Source organism: Molothrus aeneus, chromosome 4, assembly GCF_037042795.1.
Source record: "Molothrus aeneus isolate 106 chromosome 4, BPBGC_Maene_1.0, whole genome shotgun sequence".
NCBI classification, from domain to species: Eukaryota; Metazoa; Chordata; class Aves; order Passeriformes; family Icteridae; genus Molothrus; species Molothrus aeneus.
Genome location: NC_089649.1, coordinates 34,575,757 through 34,592,999, shown reverse-complemented (window position 1 = coordinate 34,592,999; position 17,243 = coordinate 34,575,757). Strand labels below are relative to the sequence as shown.

Genomic DNA, 17,243 nt, shown 5'->3' with positions numbered 1-17,243 from the left:
TGAGACCCTCAGAGGCCACCAGTCTGTGAATAATAGGTACTCGGCCTGAAGGGACCTGTATCAAGTCCTTGCAAGATTCAAAAACAAAAATTTTCTCTTTGCAGGCAGCTTCCTTGTCTGTGGAAAAAAATGTACCAGGATGGCACCAGAGATGAGTTTTTGTTCAAGGCTAGAAACATTCTAGCTTTCTCTTTTTAACTGCTCAATGAATCACCACCAGAAGAGATGTCCCAACAAACCTCATTTTTACATTATATCAAAACCCATGTATATTTTGAATGCTATGCAGAGAATCACTCATGTTTATTTAAAACACTACAGTAAGTCTGAAACCTATGATAAATGGAAGCAGTTTAATGACAAACTATGACTAATCCTCAGGTCATCTTTTCAGAAAGATCACAGAAAAAAAGGGTATTTAAATATATATATATATATTATTGTTATCTTTTTGAAATTATTTAACACTTCTCTAGTCTTACAGGCCCAGTAGGACGTGCTGAGTCCTGCAGGGACTTACTCCGAGGTCTTGGTCTTATAAAAAAAGCGGGAGACAGAGGAGGACAGAAGAAAGACAGAGGGAGAAGAATAAAAAACTAATTATTGGAAGTTTTTCATTAAGAAGCCTAATATCCAATTCCAAGAAGCTTTATTAAAATTTTCTTTTTTAAATAATATATAGTGACCCCCAGTTTCCTCTCTTTATCTGAGAAACGTGGTAATAAATATACAATAGATTCTCCGTAGTTCAGCTAGATCCCTGCAGAGACTCCTAACTGAGCTTTCTTCAGAACTGTCCCATCAAATGTAAATTTTACAGAATGCTGAAAAAAAAAAATTTCTCACTTTCCAGTAGCACCTGTCTGGCTGTTAACACTATTTTACAGCCAAAAATATAATTACATGTTGTCTTGTATCAACATAAATACCTTCCTAATGCAGGTCATCTGTTGCCCTATGTCACTGTTTGCTTTCACAGTTTATCACAGCAGGTTTCAACCACCCAAAAACTGCTTTCTGTCGTCTGAGCTGGAGCTGGGCCATGCTTCCTCATCTCTAGCTGTGGTGCAGAATTCACCACCAAAAGAGTTGCGGAAGAAAAGAGTAGTTCTTTGGCTGTGCTTGAGGAACACTTTTCAGTTCCTAATCTTCACATTAATTTAACTTATCCACCTTTCTATATTGCTAAGCATTGCATATGGCCTTTACTGGTGAAAAGAGTGCAAGATGCAGTGTTTTACTCATTACATTTTTTGTCATTATTTATGTCTTTATAACTAAGTGCTTCCACATCTATTGTGATTCAATTAATAAAAATGGTAAATGTCTGCAATCAAGTGTCAAAGTATTTCTACCCAGATATCATTCTAAAATTATTGTAGTCGGAAGTTTAATATACATATAAACAGGCAAAAAACCAGCACTTCATCAGCTGAAAAATTCTGTCATCAACTCCCAAAAGTCAAAATACTTGAAGTCTCAAGTCTGTTCTTTATTGGCAGATGAATAGCATATCATGCCCATATTAAGGAATTCAGGGACAAGAAAGTAACTGTTTTCTGACAGTTCTAAAATGTCTGATTAATTATTTGGAGATGGCATCTTCTTTTTGGATACTTTAAGTTCAGAAGTTTGATTTTTCTCAAGCATTACAAAATTTCTGTTTTAATCAGAAAATATAGTCAAACACTGAAAGTCAGATGACATAGAAGAATGGAACCTGCTAGAAATCAGAATAAATGGAAGATATTTCAGAAAGTAAAAATAAAATACTCATATTATATTCAGATATTTGAAATCATATGAAATGCTGGCAGGAATGTGTTATGAAGCACTCAGTAAATTTACATACTTACAGATTCAAAGGCTTTTTATATCAAACTATTTTTTTTAATGGGATTAGATATATACAATATCTAGGACACATAACACATTTCTATTTATTGAAAAATACATTAGTTCAAACTTATCCCTGACAAAAGAACTTATTCTGTGATCAATGACATCACTTAAAAATTTCTTTTTCAAATTACCTTGTGAGGGAAAGATAAGAACATTTCTTTCAGAACTGAAATATATAAGGGAAAATTAGTTCTGAAGAATTACAACCTGATGCTTTGTAATCCATGACCTTCAGTCAAGTCTTTCCCCAAGATACAGCATTGGTGGAACCTACTCATTTAAAGAAAATCACTTGAGCAAAAGAAATAAATTCATATGTGAAGATAAACTATTACTTTAATGAAAACCAAAATTTAACTAACTATAGATGTATAAATGACCAGGTTGTCCAGGAAACACAACTTCTGAACCACGGAGCTTATATAAATTACTGCACTATCATTGCTAGTCTTATCTGAAATATCTGTAAGATCTTCAAAAGATTCAACAAACTTCATTTGCAGTCTTTAGAACTTGAACATGTCAATATATATTCCTGTAAAAAGACAATGTGACAATTCCTGCTGGCACAACTAGACCAACAGAAAATGACTAGTTGTGTGCTTCTAGGAGGAAGTTCTGTTGTGTGCACATATGTATTTACTACAAATAATGAGTAAACCTTGAATGTTTCTTGCTAATGCAAATCATAAATTTAAAAGTAGAAAGTAAAGATGGATCTTTGGAATATTATGACCAGAGAAATGTGGTTACTAGGAAAGAGATATACTTAAAAGAGATCAAATGTTTGTTATGTCTTTGTATGAGACAAAACACCTCTTTCCATATTTCATAGTTGCTTAATAAAAGCATCAAAATAGTCATAATAAGAAAATACTGAAAGTCTAAACTGTTTGCCTTGGTAGATATTTTTTTCATTTTCCAAACCACATTCCTTACACATTCTACAGATTCTTATTAGTGATAATTATTAGTTATTAGCAGTCATCAATGAAAGACCATTTCATTTCATTTTTCATAAAATATTTTTAGCAAGCAAATGCTAATAATGGTAGTATATTTTACTACATGCTAAGTATAATCAGGATTCTCCAGGTTTCAGAATTTTCACTGCTATCAAAAAATCTGGGGTACGATTCAACTCCCAAATTCTTCTGTTTGACATCTGGTTTAGGGAGGTGGGCAGATGGAACTGGTGTTTTTTGTTGTTTCACACAAGGTAAGTTACCTATCCCTATGTGTGTGTGTAAACACGCAGGAAAAACAAAAAGCAAACTTTTGCTACAAACACTGAGTGGTCTCCTGCCAGAGCCAGATTTCTATATTGCACACTCAATGGGTAATTGCAGAGGCCACTGTTGAGCAAATATTTCCTCACATCTTAAGCTTCACTCATGTGTAACTTTATTCAACAGTCTAAGTCCTCATACGATATAAACTTCCACCGCTCTGATCTCCCTCAGTAAAATTACACTCATAAATAAAAAGACACGGGTTTTTTTGCAAGATCAAGATCTTAAACCCTGTTCTTCTGCAAAACATTAAGAAGTGCAAAGTTTGGCACAGATGTAGCCATAATGTTAAACAAATGTTGTACCACAAAGTGGTAATTTCCCAACAAATGGAATAGATTAAGAGACATGAGCAGAAAAAATACAAGAGTACACAGTGTGCAATTCGTATCACTTTACAACTGGGATTTGAAAAAAACAGCAACAAAACTTGGGATAAAAGGAATCTAATAAAAACATAGAAATACAGTAAATTTTCTTTTGTCCTCTGTATCTCACAAAGTTTTCTTGCTTCTGCTGTTACTTAAGTACATATAGATATGTTCAATATATTTTCTACAGACATTACAATTCAGAATGGTATTTTAAGACAGGAGAGTGGTGTATGTTTATGCAAATAAAACTAATTCAAAGCTACCAGGAAAACCATAAGCAAAGAAGACACTCATTTTCATACCAAAATTGTGGTCACTCCACCTAGTCAGTGGACGCCCAGAGGCGCTGACAGGTATTCAAGGGTACTGTTCCATACCTGAGAAGAAGTGTGCCTTGAAACCTTTTTTTGAGACAGTGTTGTCGGAGCGAAACTCGATGCGCATGTTGTTGTACTGAGAGGTGATAACTTCAGGCACTTCTGTACCACAGAATTTACCGTGCAGCTTGGAATCAGAAGAAAGGCCACTGCGAACCTCCACATAATCATACTTGCAAACCTGAGAAAAGAATGAAAGAAAAAATAATTGGCTAATCAAAATAAAAGCACGAAGCTGTTTACAAATGCCAGAATTCTGATGGGTATGTATATTACTGCTGAATAACAAATCACCCATATCCTTCTTCACTTTCTCCTGATTCTGAAAGCATTTGTAAATTGTTACATTTGCTAATTATAGGTAAGAATGTTTTAAGGTCACTAACACATAGCTATACTATGAATTATGTTCCAAATTTTATTTTTATAGATGTTGACCTATGTTTAATATCTAAATTTCAAGATACTTAAAGTATTTCCACTTCATTTAAAAAGCAAATATTCCATTGACAGCAAACTAAAATCTAGAAATGTTGATGCTAAAAATTACACCTGTGTGCTATAAACCACATACCCCATACCTACAAACCTTCTACTACTTGCATCTTGAAGATGTTTTTAAATATTAATTTTCACCTAGAAACTTACAAAATAAGTTTTCATCATCACGTATTTAAGATATATTCATTTATTTCCAAATATATAACTTTCCACTATTAAAACCATGCAACTTTCACCAACAGTAGCATAGCCATAATTTGGAACATGATGCATGCCATTTTTATTAAAAGGTTAAAAATAAAGTAATATAATGTCATAAAAAAAAGCCTTATGCAAGGTCTAGTTCTAATGATAATACTTTCAATACATAATCCCTTGGTCAACTTAAAGCCATCCAGCCAAAAACTTCTAAGCTTCTTAGGCTCAACTATCAATCATTTAATCAAAAATGTACCAGTTGTCTGCAATTAATAGCTTAAGAGAGAATATTGTCCAGGAGGATTCATACAGAGCTTATATTGGTCCATTAAATCCAAGTTGTATTTGAAAAATTGCAATTTCTAGTCAAAAAAAGTATCAGGGGAGCTGGAAGAGAACAATAGAAAAGGATGTTTTGGCCTTTGTTGTTCTCTCTCTCTATGAAAAATTGTCATAATTTCCAATTGGTTTTAATACACTGAAGATGTAGATTAAACTTTTATTTTACCGGAAGAATTTTCACATGTAGCAGAGTTGAAAAGTGACTAATTCAGTCGAAACTCTTTCTGTACAGTATAAAGAACACAAAGATTCTTAAAACTTGAGTTACTGCCACATGTTAATCTATACTAATTGGAAGACATATTTCTGATAGTGCATGTGATTTTCATAATAGCTCACTACGTTGATAAATCCCACCAATTCCAGCAATATAATAGTATTGAGTTTTTATGGTTGCCTGGCTTTAGATCAGAAATCAAATGTAATTTCAAATAGATTTAACTTCCTCTATACTACACTGCCCTGAAAAAAAATTACAAGTTAAACTGCACAATGTGAATGTAAAATATTAAAATGATAATAGTGTAAAAGACATACTAAACTTGGTCAGAAATGGAGGACCTACAACAAATAAAATAAATTTACAAACAAATCCTCTGATAACAAATAAAAAAAAATAGAGTACTTGATAAATTTTATCAAGTACTCAGAGATTTCATGTCTGCACTCAGACAATATCTTAGAATTTTTCAGATATTATGTTTCTTCTCATTTTCACAGGCATCTGTCCTTAATGCTACTATTTAACAGTATGAAGCCAAGATTTAGTAGCACATGAGATGATCAAATGCCAGTTCTGATTCCTGAAACGTATTTAGAATTTTTCTGTCTGTTTATGCTGAATGTCTTTTATGACCTTAGAGAAGTGATTTCACTTCATTACATGCCAGGTGTTTTCCTTGCAAATCTTGCCCATGTACCAAGAAAGGGCAAGAAAAAGGTTTTTATGACTTGTTCAAATGGTAATTAAATTTCAATTCTTTGGGACTTTTAAGCTTTTATTACATCTCTTGCACTTCTACTAATAATGATTACAGGACATAAGTGTAAAGTAAACCTCACTGAAAATCGGAATTTCATGGACTTGAGAACCTACTTCAAAAAATTATGGAGGGAAAAAAAATTGGACATTGTTGCCTCTGAAAATAATACTGAGGTATTTTAGAGAAGTCATGGCTGGTTTGGTGCTTAGTTATAAATCAAACTCCAGCTTTTGTACCTTCAAATACCTCTGCCTAAAAAGTAGGCCATCTTTATACTAAATACATTGCTACAAATTTATTTAGAAGTAAATAGAAATGTCAGAAATAACATCCTGGGATTTGTGTTCATAATGCCATGTAGAAAATGTGCGTTTAAACTCAGTGGTTACAGCATGTTATGGCTGGAGTGTGGTGAGGGAATTCAATGATATGACAGAGAATTGCCTATGAAGCAGAACAAAAAGTGAAAAGGATGTTGAAACACACATTTTACTGCTTCTCATCCCAAAAGCACTGCAACACCCACCACTTTGTTTAAAGCCGTAAGGAGCATCCTTCCGCACATGGAGGGCTCTGCCCTGTCCCTCCTCCTCCCTGGGCAGAAGATCCCCCATGCCTCTGGGGGTTGCCCAGCTCAAAAACTGCTGCTGTTCTATCGTGTTCTATCTATTTCTGGTACTGCTCACTTCAAACTATTTCCCCAGTGAGATACTTGTAAGTGATTTAAATGCTCCCTCACTCCATCACTAACCACAGCTTACGTGTATTCTTTGTAGTCAGTCTGTAAAGATGATTTGGTTTCTCCAGATTTTCCTCTCTTGAATTCTTTCCAATATGCTTCAGCCCCATTTGCTCTGTTTTATTTTGTTGATAAAAAAGTCAGCTGAGACTCAGAACACTTTTTTAAAATTTCTTGTAATACATATACATTTCAATGATATGTAAAAGAGAGCTATTCTTTCCATGTTTGTTTTGAGAGAATCCAGAAACAGTCCCAAAACGAAAACAAGAATATCCACGCTTATTGTCAGCATATGAAAGGTCAGCAAGGGTTCTATAAGACAATATCCATTTCTGAATGCTTGTGAAACCACTTAAGAGTGTAACAGATTGTGCAGCTCTTCGTTACTTACTTCATTCCCTTCTAACTCAAAAAACTCAAACTTCATTGAAATTCGGTATTGCGTTGGGGCAACCACCTGCCACACACAGTTTTTGTTTGGAGGATACTCTTTTGGCCACCCTGGTGTGGTTATAGTCCCATTTAGCTTTGTCAGGAGTCCTCCACAAGCAGCTGTAAAATTAAAAGAGAACATCATTTCTTGACTGACAGTGTGTTTTACTATAAACAGAAACATGCTAAGAAGAGTCAGTCCTCTCATTACTTATATGCTGCAATGCCCAGACAGACTAATCAGAATCTTGCTTTATCATGCTTGGTGCAAACAAAGAGAAGGAGACAGCCCCTATCTTGAACAGCTTGCAGGTTTGTGGGCAGAGATAAGTTTCAGGACTACACAAGGCGTTATCATATTCATTCTTTTCCCCTCCCTCCAGAGACTCTGGTTATTCTCTCACAGCCTTTCCCATGCAAGTCCTCTGACCTCACTGCCCTCCCCAAGACCTTGACCACCCCTTTTCTGACAGAGGGATACTTAGGATGTCCTTCTCTCCTTCATTACAGATGCAGAATCAGCCCTACCTGTCTCAGCTCATATGGCTGTATATGCCTCCCATAACCCACTAGGTAGGGTCACTTCTTTGGAAGAGCAGTCACATACACTTCAGTCACAATTACTTTTGCTGAATCATGGATGTTCAATTAAAAGAGAAAATGCCTCTTATTTCCAAGTATATGCCAAATAATCACCTCCATAAAACAGAAAAATACTGTACAACGTTCTTGAATGCAGTTCAACTAGCAAAGGATAAACTCATTAATCTTTTCCATCTGTGCTTTTTTTTTTAAAGGAAAGTAAGGGGATTTAGAGAAGCTCTCAATCACACTCTGCTACATTGATAACCATTACAGCACTGTGACAGCACTGGAAATCATCCACAAATCTCCTTCCAAAGAGCTGAAGGAAGGAGCTCTGCTCAACTGCTCTCCGCTAACACTGAATGCTTTAAAAACTGGCTATAGCAGTCTAGCTGATGATCTCACATACTGCATCTACTCCATCTAACACAGCTGGGAGAATTCACCAGTTACTATGTCAAGGCTCATTTTGTCAACTCAGACACACACCAGTGTTTCTCCTGCTGCCTAGTTTTCCATGCAGCACACTTCTTGGTATACATGTAAAAGTAATCTGATGGGAATGGGTGAACTAAGACCTTGGGTCACACCTCAGTGTATCAAAAAAGACCAGACACAGGTTTAAAGACTGCACCCAGATGACACAAGCTGTCCCCTCAAATGATCCAATCTGGGTCAGAGAAACTAATGCCAGATTTGAATTTCTGCTTCTGAACATTGTTCTACTGATCCTTGAGGCAAGGGTGGAAAATGTTTAAATAGTGAAAAAAGAAAATCGTAACCCTTTCTAACATGCTGCCGTTGGGGTAGACTTGGATTAGAAGATCATAAAGCAAATTTCTGTGCATGTCAACACTGCAGTGAAGTATAAGGCAAAGTTTCTGACTAGAGGCTTCTACTCACATGTGAATTAATAGAGCTAGCTCACACAAATGGCCCAAACTATAACAAGGAAGTAATGTTCACAGTGACTACACAGCAATTTTGATTCAGCAGTTCCAAGTACTATCTACATACAGTGAGTGCCACCTCAGCTGGAACAAACACATACACACTTTCAGGGATAGCTCATGGTTTTTGCTCTAAACTGCACTGCAGTGCTTAGAGTGACTTCTTTTGACAGAGTTTTTTTACTGTTTGGGTGCCAGGAATGTATCTCTCTTCTGTTTTTCAGAGGCAGAGAGAAGAGCCTTCTGACAGACTTCTCTAATATTCTGACTTGAGTCAGCAAGCGGACTAAACTCAATTCCTTATGTAAATTTGGGCTGATGATCAAAAGCCTAGAGATCAAACCTTTCTCTTCATGGCCCTCCCTTTGATTGAACTAATTTTCTTATTGTCTATCTAATGCGCAGACATCCAAATAACTTGCTTTTCCAATGTTTTCTTCACTAAAGGTCAGTGAGGGAGGAAAAACAACCAAAAAAACTCCCAGCCAGCTTGATGAGAGCCACAGTCTAACATGCCTTTAATCTAGGACTTCCACCAGCTCACACAAACATACAACGAACAAAAAACCAAAACCAACACTGCAGATCCAAAAGCAAAATAACAAGAAAGAATTGCAAAGAAACTAGGCAAAATTACCCCAAACTGTGAAAAATAATAAATTAAAGACAGGAAATTAGAAAAAAGAGAGACCAGTGAATTGCATCAGAAGAAAACCAGGACTCCAAGCACCCCAATTTTCAAAATCCATTCCCTAGTCAAACAGATGAGCTAAGAATAAATTTGTGCTATGCTTTGATTTATTGGTGTCTATGAGTAGAAATCAAACAATACTTGGTGCATAATGATCAAGAGCTTATGGTTCTTTCCTTTGATATGAAATATGCATAGAATGCAAAATCTTATCTCAGTTCAATCCTATGTTTACATGGACTTCCGCTTATCTCTTTCTTTTTTCTCCAAATGATTATTTGAACACACTTTGCTCACCCTGAAAATTAAGAAAAGTCCACAGTGTGACTAGGAGTGGGGAGGATTCCTCTGAGCTAAAATAGAGGACCTTGCTTTTCCAGACCTGCCAGCTTCCCAGGCACATCCCAGTAAGAGGTGCTCAGAGGGGTCATTAGACACTGATTCTGAGAAAGTGGCACATTTCTGCTGTTAATTGTCTCCTTGAGAGACTTGGCTTTAGTGAGTATGAATAGTGTAATAAGTGGTATGGAGTCCTACTTTGCACCATTCCTGATTGACTAACAGCAAAATCTGCAAAACAAAATTGCTGACGGACACGGGACAAACATGGCTCTGGCATGACTACTAAAAGGACAGCACTGGTTTTCTGGGTTGGGTTCCACAGATCTCATGCTGCTCAGACAGAGCCTAAGAGACGTGTAGCATTTCATTCAGGCCATGGCACTCTGAGATCTTTAAGAGCCCATAAGACAGCAGCACACTGTACCTTCACAACTCTTCTTGTCAGGACCAAGTTCGTAGCCAGGATCGCAGGCGCACTGGTAACTGCCCAGGGTGTTCACACAGCGCTGCTCACAGCCACCGTTGTCAGGTTTGGCACATTCATCTTCCTCTGCCAAGACAGGCAAGAATGCAAAAATGTGTTAAATAATTACCTTCCTCAGCTGTAACTGCTGGATCAATATTAACCCAGAAAGCTGTATGCATGCCATTATAAGATGCACTGCATAAACCACTGTGGTTGCTGACTAGAGTATTTTCAAATGCTAAGGAGACCTGCAATAGAGAAAATAAAAATTTTTCCTATGTGGGGTGTGGTTTTTTGTTGGGTTGTTTTGTTTGTTTTTTTGGGTTTTTTAACAGCACCTACTAACAGCTGCAGAACTAATTTATAAGCACTTTGTGTGCAGCATACAGTAATTCAGGCAGCTATAATCTAAAGATTGTACAAAGTATTGAAGGAAAGATTGAAAATCCACAGTAGGGTCACTTGAAGGGCACTTTATCTCCCTCAGAATCAATCTGTACATTATCCTGAATTCATACTCAAAAACAGATTAACAGAATCCTCAAATCCTAGGTTTTTATTCTACTGATATTAAAAGGAACAAGATGAATCAGGGCTGGGGGAGGGAAAGGAATTGTGTGTTCTCTCTGCTAGCTCTGAAATAGTCCCATGAGATTCATCACTGAAATATTCCTAAGATGCTGGAATATTATTTTCTTACACCAGGACAAGTGATTTCTCAGGGAAAAAAATAAGAGCTCCTACTCTCATGCCTATAGCCTTCAAAATTATAATTGCCTACAATGAAAACTATCAGTTGGGATTAGAAAAGCCATGGTTTCTTTTCAAAAGAACAAAAAGGTTTTCCTGGTGGCATGACCTGTATTTCAGGTATCACCATGGCCACACCACTGCCAGTGGCTTTACTGTGCCACCAGCAGCACCATGTGCAAATTACAAACTTTCCATGTATCAAATGCTTCAGGCATTTGTGCAGTTGTATGACACCCTCCTCTCCCCAAAAAACACCATTTCTTGCACCTAAGCTTCACAGAAGACTATGAGGTTATTGCTCAAGATGAATTCTGATCTCTTTTTTGGTTTCTTTCCCTCCCTACAGAGAGTAATAAAGCAGACCAACCCAGAAAATAGATCAGAAAAAAACTGACAAGATTTAGACAAAGAAAAGGAAAAAAAACTTAAACAGGAAAAAAAAGCCATTTGCAATTACACTGTTTAACTTTATATTTGATAACACAATGTAAAAAATGTGCCATTTTTCAAAATTAGGTATATTTCAGCACTAAGTTGATTAACTGAACCTGAAGATAGTAGAAAGTTGTGCTGAATATGTTCCTTCAGTCTTTGGACACATTGTACTAGGAGATTCAAAAACCTCTATTGTTTTGTTTTGAATAAATTTTATGCCCTGGAAGAATTACTCTATTCAGTCTAGTAGTAAAAAAAAGATTGAGAAATATTTTTAATATCCCTTCATAATTTTCTAGTCCAAGAAGAAGTGATAAGCTGTTCATAACTCTCAAAATATGTTTTAACACATACCTTTAAAAAAGTTAGCTGCAAACCCTGCTTTGTTAACAGTTCCATCAGAAACAAATTTCATCCACAGTGTATTAGAGGTAGATCTAATGTCTTCTGGCTTGTCATAGCCACAAAAGTGACCAATCAAAGGACTGTTCTCATTTGTTCCATCTCGGATTTCCAAGTAGTCATACGCACAGTTGTCATGTCTTTCAATCTGTAAAACATAATTTTCAAAATTACCTACCTGAACTTGACCATAAATGTCAAGCAGATAATAAAAAGAATTTAAATTTTTTCAAAGTTAAGGTTAAGGTCTCTGATTAGGGTTCAAGCAGCAGGAAGATGAATGAACATCATCGAATGGATTTTAACTATACTTGTTTTCTACACAAAAAAAAAATATTGAAATGTTACTAAGGACACAACAGTCTAACTGGGGAAAAAAAAACTAAAAAAGACATGCTCACCTCTAAGCTTCCTAGTGCTCTGTAAAGTTCTACTATCATCTCAAGTCAAGTCCTCCTTTCTCATGTACACTCAACTAAAGAAGATTAATGGCTCAGAAACTAAACAGGTCAGAAATATTCACTGTTTTAGCAATATTAAAAAGCTCAAATTTCAACAATATAAGATTTTTGGAATCTCCTTTTATCCTCCAGACAGAGCAAAATTTTGCATTTGTCACTGTTCACTAATGTTGCAGGATAAAGGTACAAAATTGCAGTGCATAAGGAATTTGATGCATCTGAAAAATTAGATCCAAAGACACATATAAAATGATCAGCTTTGAAGTAGTCAACAGAACAGAGGACAAAAAGAAACTAATTTTTCAGTGGCCAATGTGTCCAGTTTCTCTTACACAATTCCTGACTTCAGGTGTCCTCTTTTGATTTTCTGGGTCAATGAGTGAATCTTTGCTGTACTGATGGAGAAACTTACTGAAACCAGAACAACTGAAAAATTCCCTTTCCATTTAAACTTTCTGCTGGATGACATTCAAACACAGACTAATATGTGAGTGGGCATGTGTGCATGTCTGCTTGAGTAGTGAGCCTTGTGCTCCTTACATAATAGTATTTTCAGAGTCCATCAGAATGGGAATTGCACCAGAGAGGAAAGCAGTAGCAGCTGCTTGTCTTTATTGAGAGTGTGTCTTTCTCAAGAAAATTAAAAACCCTCTTGAGTGGGGTCATTTTACTGCTGGAATATTTCACATTGCTCAGTCTTATTTAATAAAAGAATTAACTAGATCCAAACATTCAAAAATAATTCCTATAACAACACTCTTTTTAAACTAACTAGTGAACTGGAAGAGGCAAGCTTAGGGATGGAGAGGATAGGGAGGGTAACAGGATCATAGTCAAGTAGAAGGGTTGGAGAAAGCCTCAAATCTAATTCAGCACATCCACATTCTGTTAAATCAATAAAGTCTAAACTAAGCCCAGAAAAATCTACACTGACCTCCAGAGAGAGTTTTTCTTGCACCTAAGCTTTACAGTAAGCAGAAGTAGCCACTGGTTCTCTGTTCTACTTGTGCATCATGACCAACATGAAGCTCAGAAATCATCACAGACTAAGGAACTTCCATTTAGCACATTAAGATTTCTTATGTAAAAGGAAAAATTGGGAGGAAGGAACTGTTTGATTTTGTGCCATTTTAGTGGCATGAAAATATGGCACTTACACACAACATTTCTCTGTCTTCTTTCCAACTTTCCAATTCTCCAGGCATTTACATGCATAATTTTCTCCCACCCACTCCTCTGTCACAAACCATATTGTCATTTACTGTAATTTCCTAGATTTTTGATCAGGAATTGTCCTGGTACAGAGTTTGGGAATGAGTGAGGAAAGCCAGAAAGATTTGGGATGCAAGCACCTATTACTGATTTTAGTGGCAATTGTATGCAACTAATACAGTACATGAGCACTGGTAAGTTTTTGACAATACCAATTCCAAATTTTCATTAACCTAAATAATAAATTCATGACATCATATTCCTATTTGAAATAAAGTCTGCCTTGTTATCTCAGTAAAAATTGAGAAGTGAACTGGTCCAAAGCTCACTAATATCAATTAAGGAATTGTGCATTTTCCCCACACATCTGTGGTCATTTCAGTACTTAAGACATTTAATTAACATCCGTTTTTTTCCCATGTTTCCATTTTTTATTGGCAATATGGAAATTATGATTATCCACCAGCCCAGTGTGGCTCTGAGTTACATGTGCCAAATTTCCATTGAGGTGAATTAGTAATTTCTTTTCTGAGGATCACTTTATTTTGGGCAGAAGAGAACAGCTAAAAATACATTTTGTATAGGAGTAAGTTTCTAAACTTGCTAAGACTATAAGAATCAACCAACTTGCAAAGTTTCAAAAAAAAGACTGAGTTTCAAAAAAACCCATTTGAAAGCTGGCTGTTCTACCATATTCACTTATATTTAGTTTACTACTAGTGCAAGTGATGCCAGCATTATCAATATTAAGGGATTAAAGTGTTACACCTATGTCACAGACATCTTTTATGAAAAATCCTTTCCTTAGGATTTTTCCTCCTGAGACGCTGAGAGGCCTCAGGAACAAAATGCAAACAATGATTATCTGCTGCTGTGGAATGCAACAGGTGGATCTTTGATTGGCCCATGTTGGTTGTTTCTAATTAATGGCCAATCACAGCCCAGCTGGCTCGGACAGAGAGGCCGAGACACAGGCCTTTGTTATCATTCTTTCTTATTCTATTCTTAGCTAGCCTTCTGAGGAAGTCCTTTCTTCTATTCTTTTAGTATAATTTGAATGTAATATATACCATAAAATAATAAATCAAGCTTCTGAAACATGGAGTCAAATCCTCGTCTCTTCCCTCAACCCAAGACCCCTGTGAACACTGTCATACACCTATATATAACAGATAATTATTGTGGTTTTGAGAAATAACTGGTACTTGGTAATCAATGAAAGAAAATATTATAAAATGTGGGGTTTTTTTCTGTACCTTATGTTTTAAGATTACATGGTACTCTCATCTGGGAACACTACCATACAAAGGTCTATTACATTTGCAATAGTGTCTTATTCCTCCTGCTCCTCCTATATTTTCTATCTATCTTTCTTATTCTTCCTACTTCCTATTTGTTCCTTGAGGAAAATCTCTTCCAGTTAATGAAAGGACCCCTGGTTTGATTGTAACAAATCTTGCTTACTGAAGCACTAAAATTTCACAAGATATTCACGTGATATTATTTGTTGATGAGAAGAAATATGTGTAATTTTAGCAAATTTAAAAAAAAAATCATATACAAAAATTTTTTTACAGAGAAATGTATTTCCTATAGGAAACTGAAAGATAATCTCGGCTCCTGAAGGCCTTGGAGGAAACCTAGAATTTAAAGAGCATCAGAGAACTAAGTTGAGAAAATGTCAGAAAAATTACTAAAGCAGGCACAGAAGAGCAGGAAAAAACTATGAAGTCTCCCAGAGAAATGGCAAGCCAGAGACATCCTCTACATCCCTTCTCAAAAAATGCCTCATAGGTAGTTTCAGGTTTAGAAAAACAACAACAAACTAACCAAACCAAAAAACCCAAACAAAAACTCACATAAAAACAAACAAATTCACATCCAGAGTATCTTTGTCTTCTAGCACTCCTCCAACAGGAAAAAATGAAGATAAACAATCAAATTAAAACAAACAAAAAAAACCCCCTAAAACTGAACCAAAAAAAAAGAAAGAAAAAAAGATATGAAGGGCAAATCTAGGAGCAATTCTATTGCAGTAAAAATCTTTATATTATTTTTTGTCATTGTTAATTTTTTGTTCATAAAGTCAAACTGCAATACAGGTAAACATATCTGCCTCAGGTTGTAGACTTCAGTCATAAAAGGTGGAATATATGCGTAGTGAAATCAGTAGATCAGATAAATTTTATTCCCTGATTTATGTAAAAATAATTTAAATTATCACTATCTGCACAGAGTTTAACAAGGTCACTCAAATGAGGAAGATTAATATGAATCTGCTCTACAAACCCTCTGGATTTTTTTAGCTGGTGAGACTGCATGCCAAAAAAGGTTCTTAAATAAAAAAGCAAACAAACTAACAAAATAACGCTGCTAATTTTCAAAGAACAATATTATAAAGGTGACTGTCACAATGAAAAATATGGAGTTCCCAGTCCCAACATCTCTACTCTCACACAGACAGTGGAAATTATAGCAGCCAAATAAGAAAGTGTAATCCTGCAACTCAGTGGAAAATGTGTTGCCCACAGCAGGCAAAACAAGATGACTCATTGATACAGTTTGAAATTCTCAGTTTCCCTAGTGCTTTCAATTCAGAATGAAGGTTATTTATACAGGGGTTTTTTTCCTAGTATTACATAGGGATAATGAGAATTCCCCTTACTTAACTGTACCTTTCAGAACACAGAGAAGTAATTTTCTCACAAACACACTGCAATAAGTCTCTGGCCTGACATTTACTTTTTTCTATCTCAGCTGGCACCAAGAACAGTGATTTTTAAGCAACTTTTTGTTTTACTGGGCAGTGCACCAAGGATTCAGTCCAGAGTCGGACTCAGTACCAAAAACCAGAACACCTACCTCCAAGAGCTGGGAGCAGAAATGGAAATCAGTGGTGAATGTCCAGGCACTCCAGAGCAGCTCCCAGAGCAACTCCCATCCTCAGCAGGGAGCTCAGTGGATGAGCCAGTAAGAGGTGCCACAAAGACAGATATAACAGTCTTGTGCCTGTCTGGGGTGCCTCATTCGGTGCTCAAGGGCATCTTGCCACTCTGGAATTACAGTTCAGACTCTCCCTGGAAAAGTATTTCAAGTCCCTACTGTTGCAATTTTTTTTTTCCTTTTCAAAACACGTGAAGTATAAGCCCAAATTTCAGCCTGTCCCCTGACTATATTTCTGCTCAATTTCCTCTTTCTTCTTATGAGGTGTTAGTCCATACGTCTCACCTCTAGAGAGTGCCATAATACTAAACAGTCTGGAGGAAAAACTGGACACTTCTTCCTAAGGCCCTAATTTTGTCTACTAAAATGTTCTGTTGCTTGCTGGTCCTTTGCTTCTGGTTATTTCCTGTATGGTGAGGCAAAAGCATGCCTCAATTACACACTTGTAAATAGTCCCTAACTTGGTGATTAGAAACAGGTCCTGAAAGATAGGGAGAGATGTTTGATTCTCCCAGTGATGATATTGAACTGAGGTCAGTTCAAGCACATGTAGACCATTGCTGATCAACTGCAACCAGACCAAACACTGCAGCAAGTCTCTCTTGCAGAGGAATAGGGCCATTTCCCTTGTCATCACATTATGAAATGCTGAGCACCTATGGCAGACTAGAAAAGCTCCGTATCTGGTCAGTAAATTATATAAAAGGTACTCAAAACATTCATTTTCAACAGAGCTTAAATAAAGAGACTAACATACTATGGTAAGTAGTCTTGAGCCAGATCATGCAGACTCAGAAGATCAGGGGAAGCTGATCTTGTCTGCACTAGAACTGACATTAATTCAAGATTGAAAAAAAAAA

General features: G+C 36.3%; 1 protein-coding gene across 1 annotated transcript in view; it reads right to left on the bottom strand.

Moving 5' to 3' along the window:
- The window catches only part of TLL1 (tolloid like 1), a 124,997-nt gene that overhangs the window by 17,664 nt on the left and 90,090 nt on the right, over positions 1–17,243 (bottom strand). The window contains exons 13-16 of the mRNA XM_066549052.1: positions 11,720–11,915; positions 10,136–10,261; positions 7,103–7,263; positions 3,946–4,126 (exon numbers count right to left, since the gene is read on the bottom strand). Coding sequence (XP_066405149.1) covers positions 3,946–4,126; positions 7,103–7,263; positions 10,136–10,261; positions 11,720–11,915 — 664 coding nt within the window. The remainder of the gene's footprint in view (positions 1–3,945; positions 4,127–7,102; positions 7,264–10,135; positions 10,262–11,719; positions 11,916–17,243) is intronic.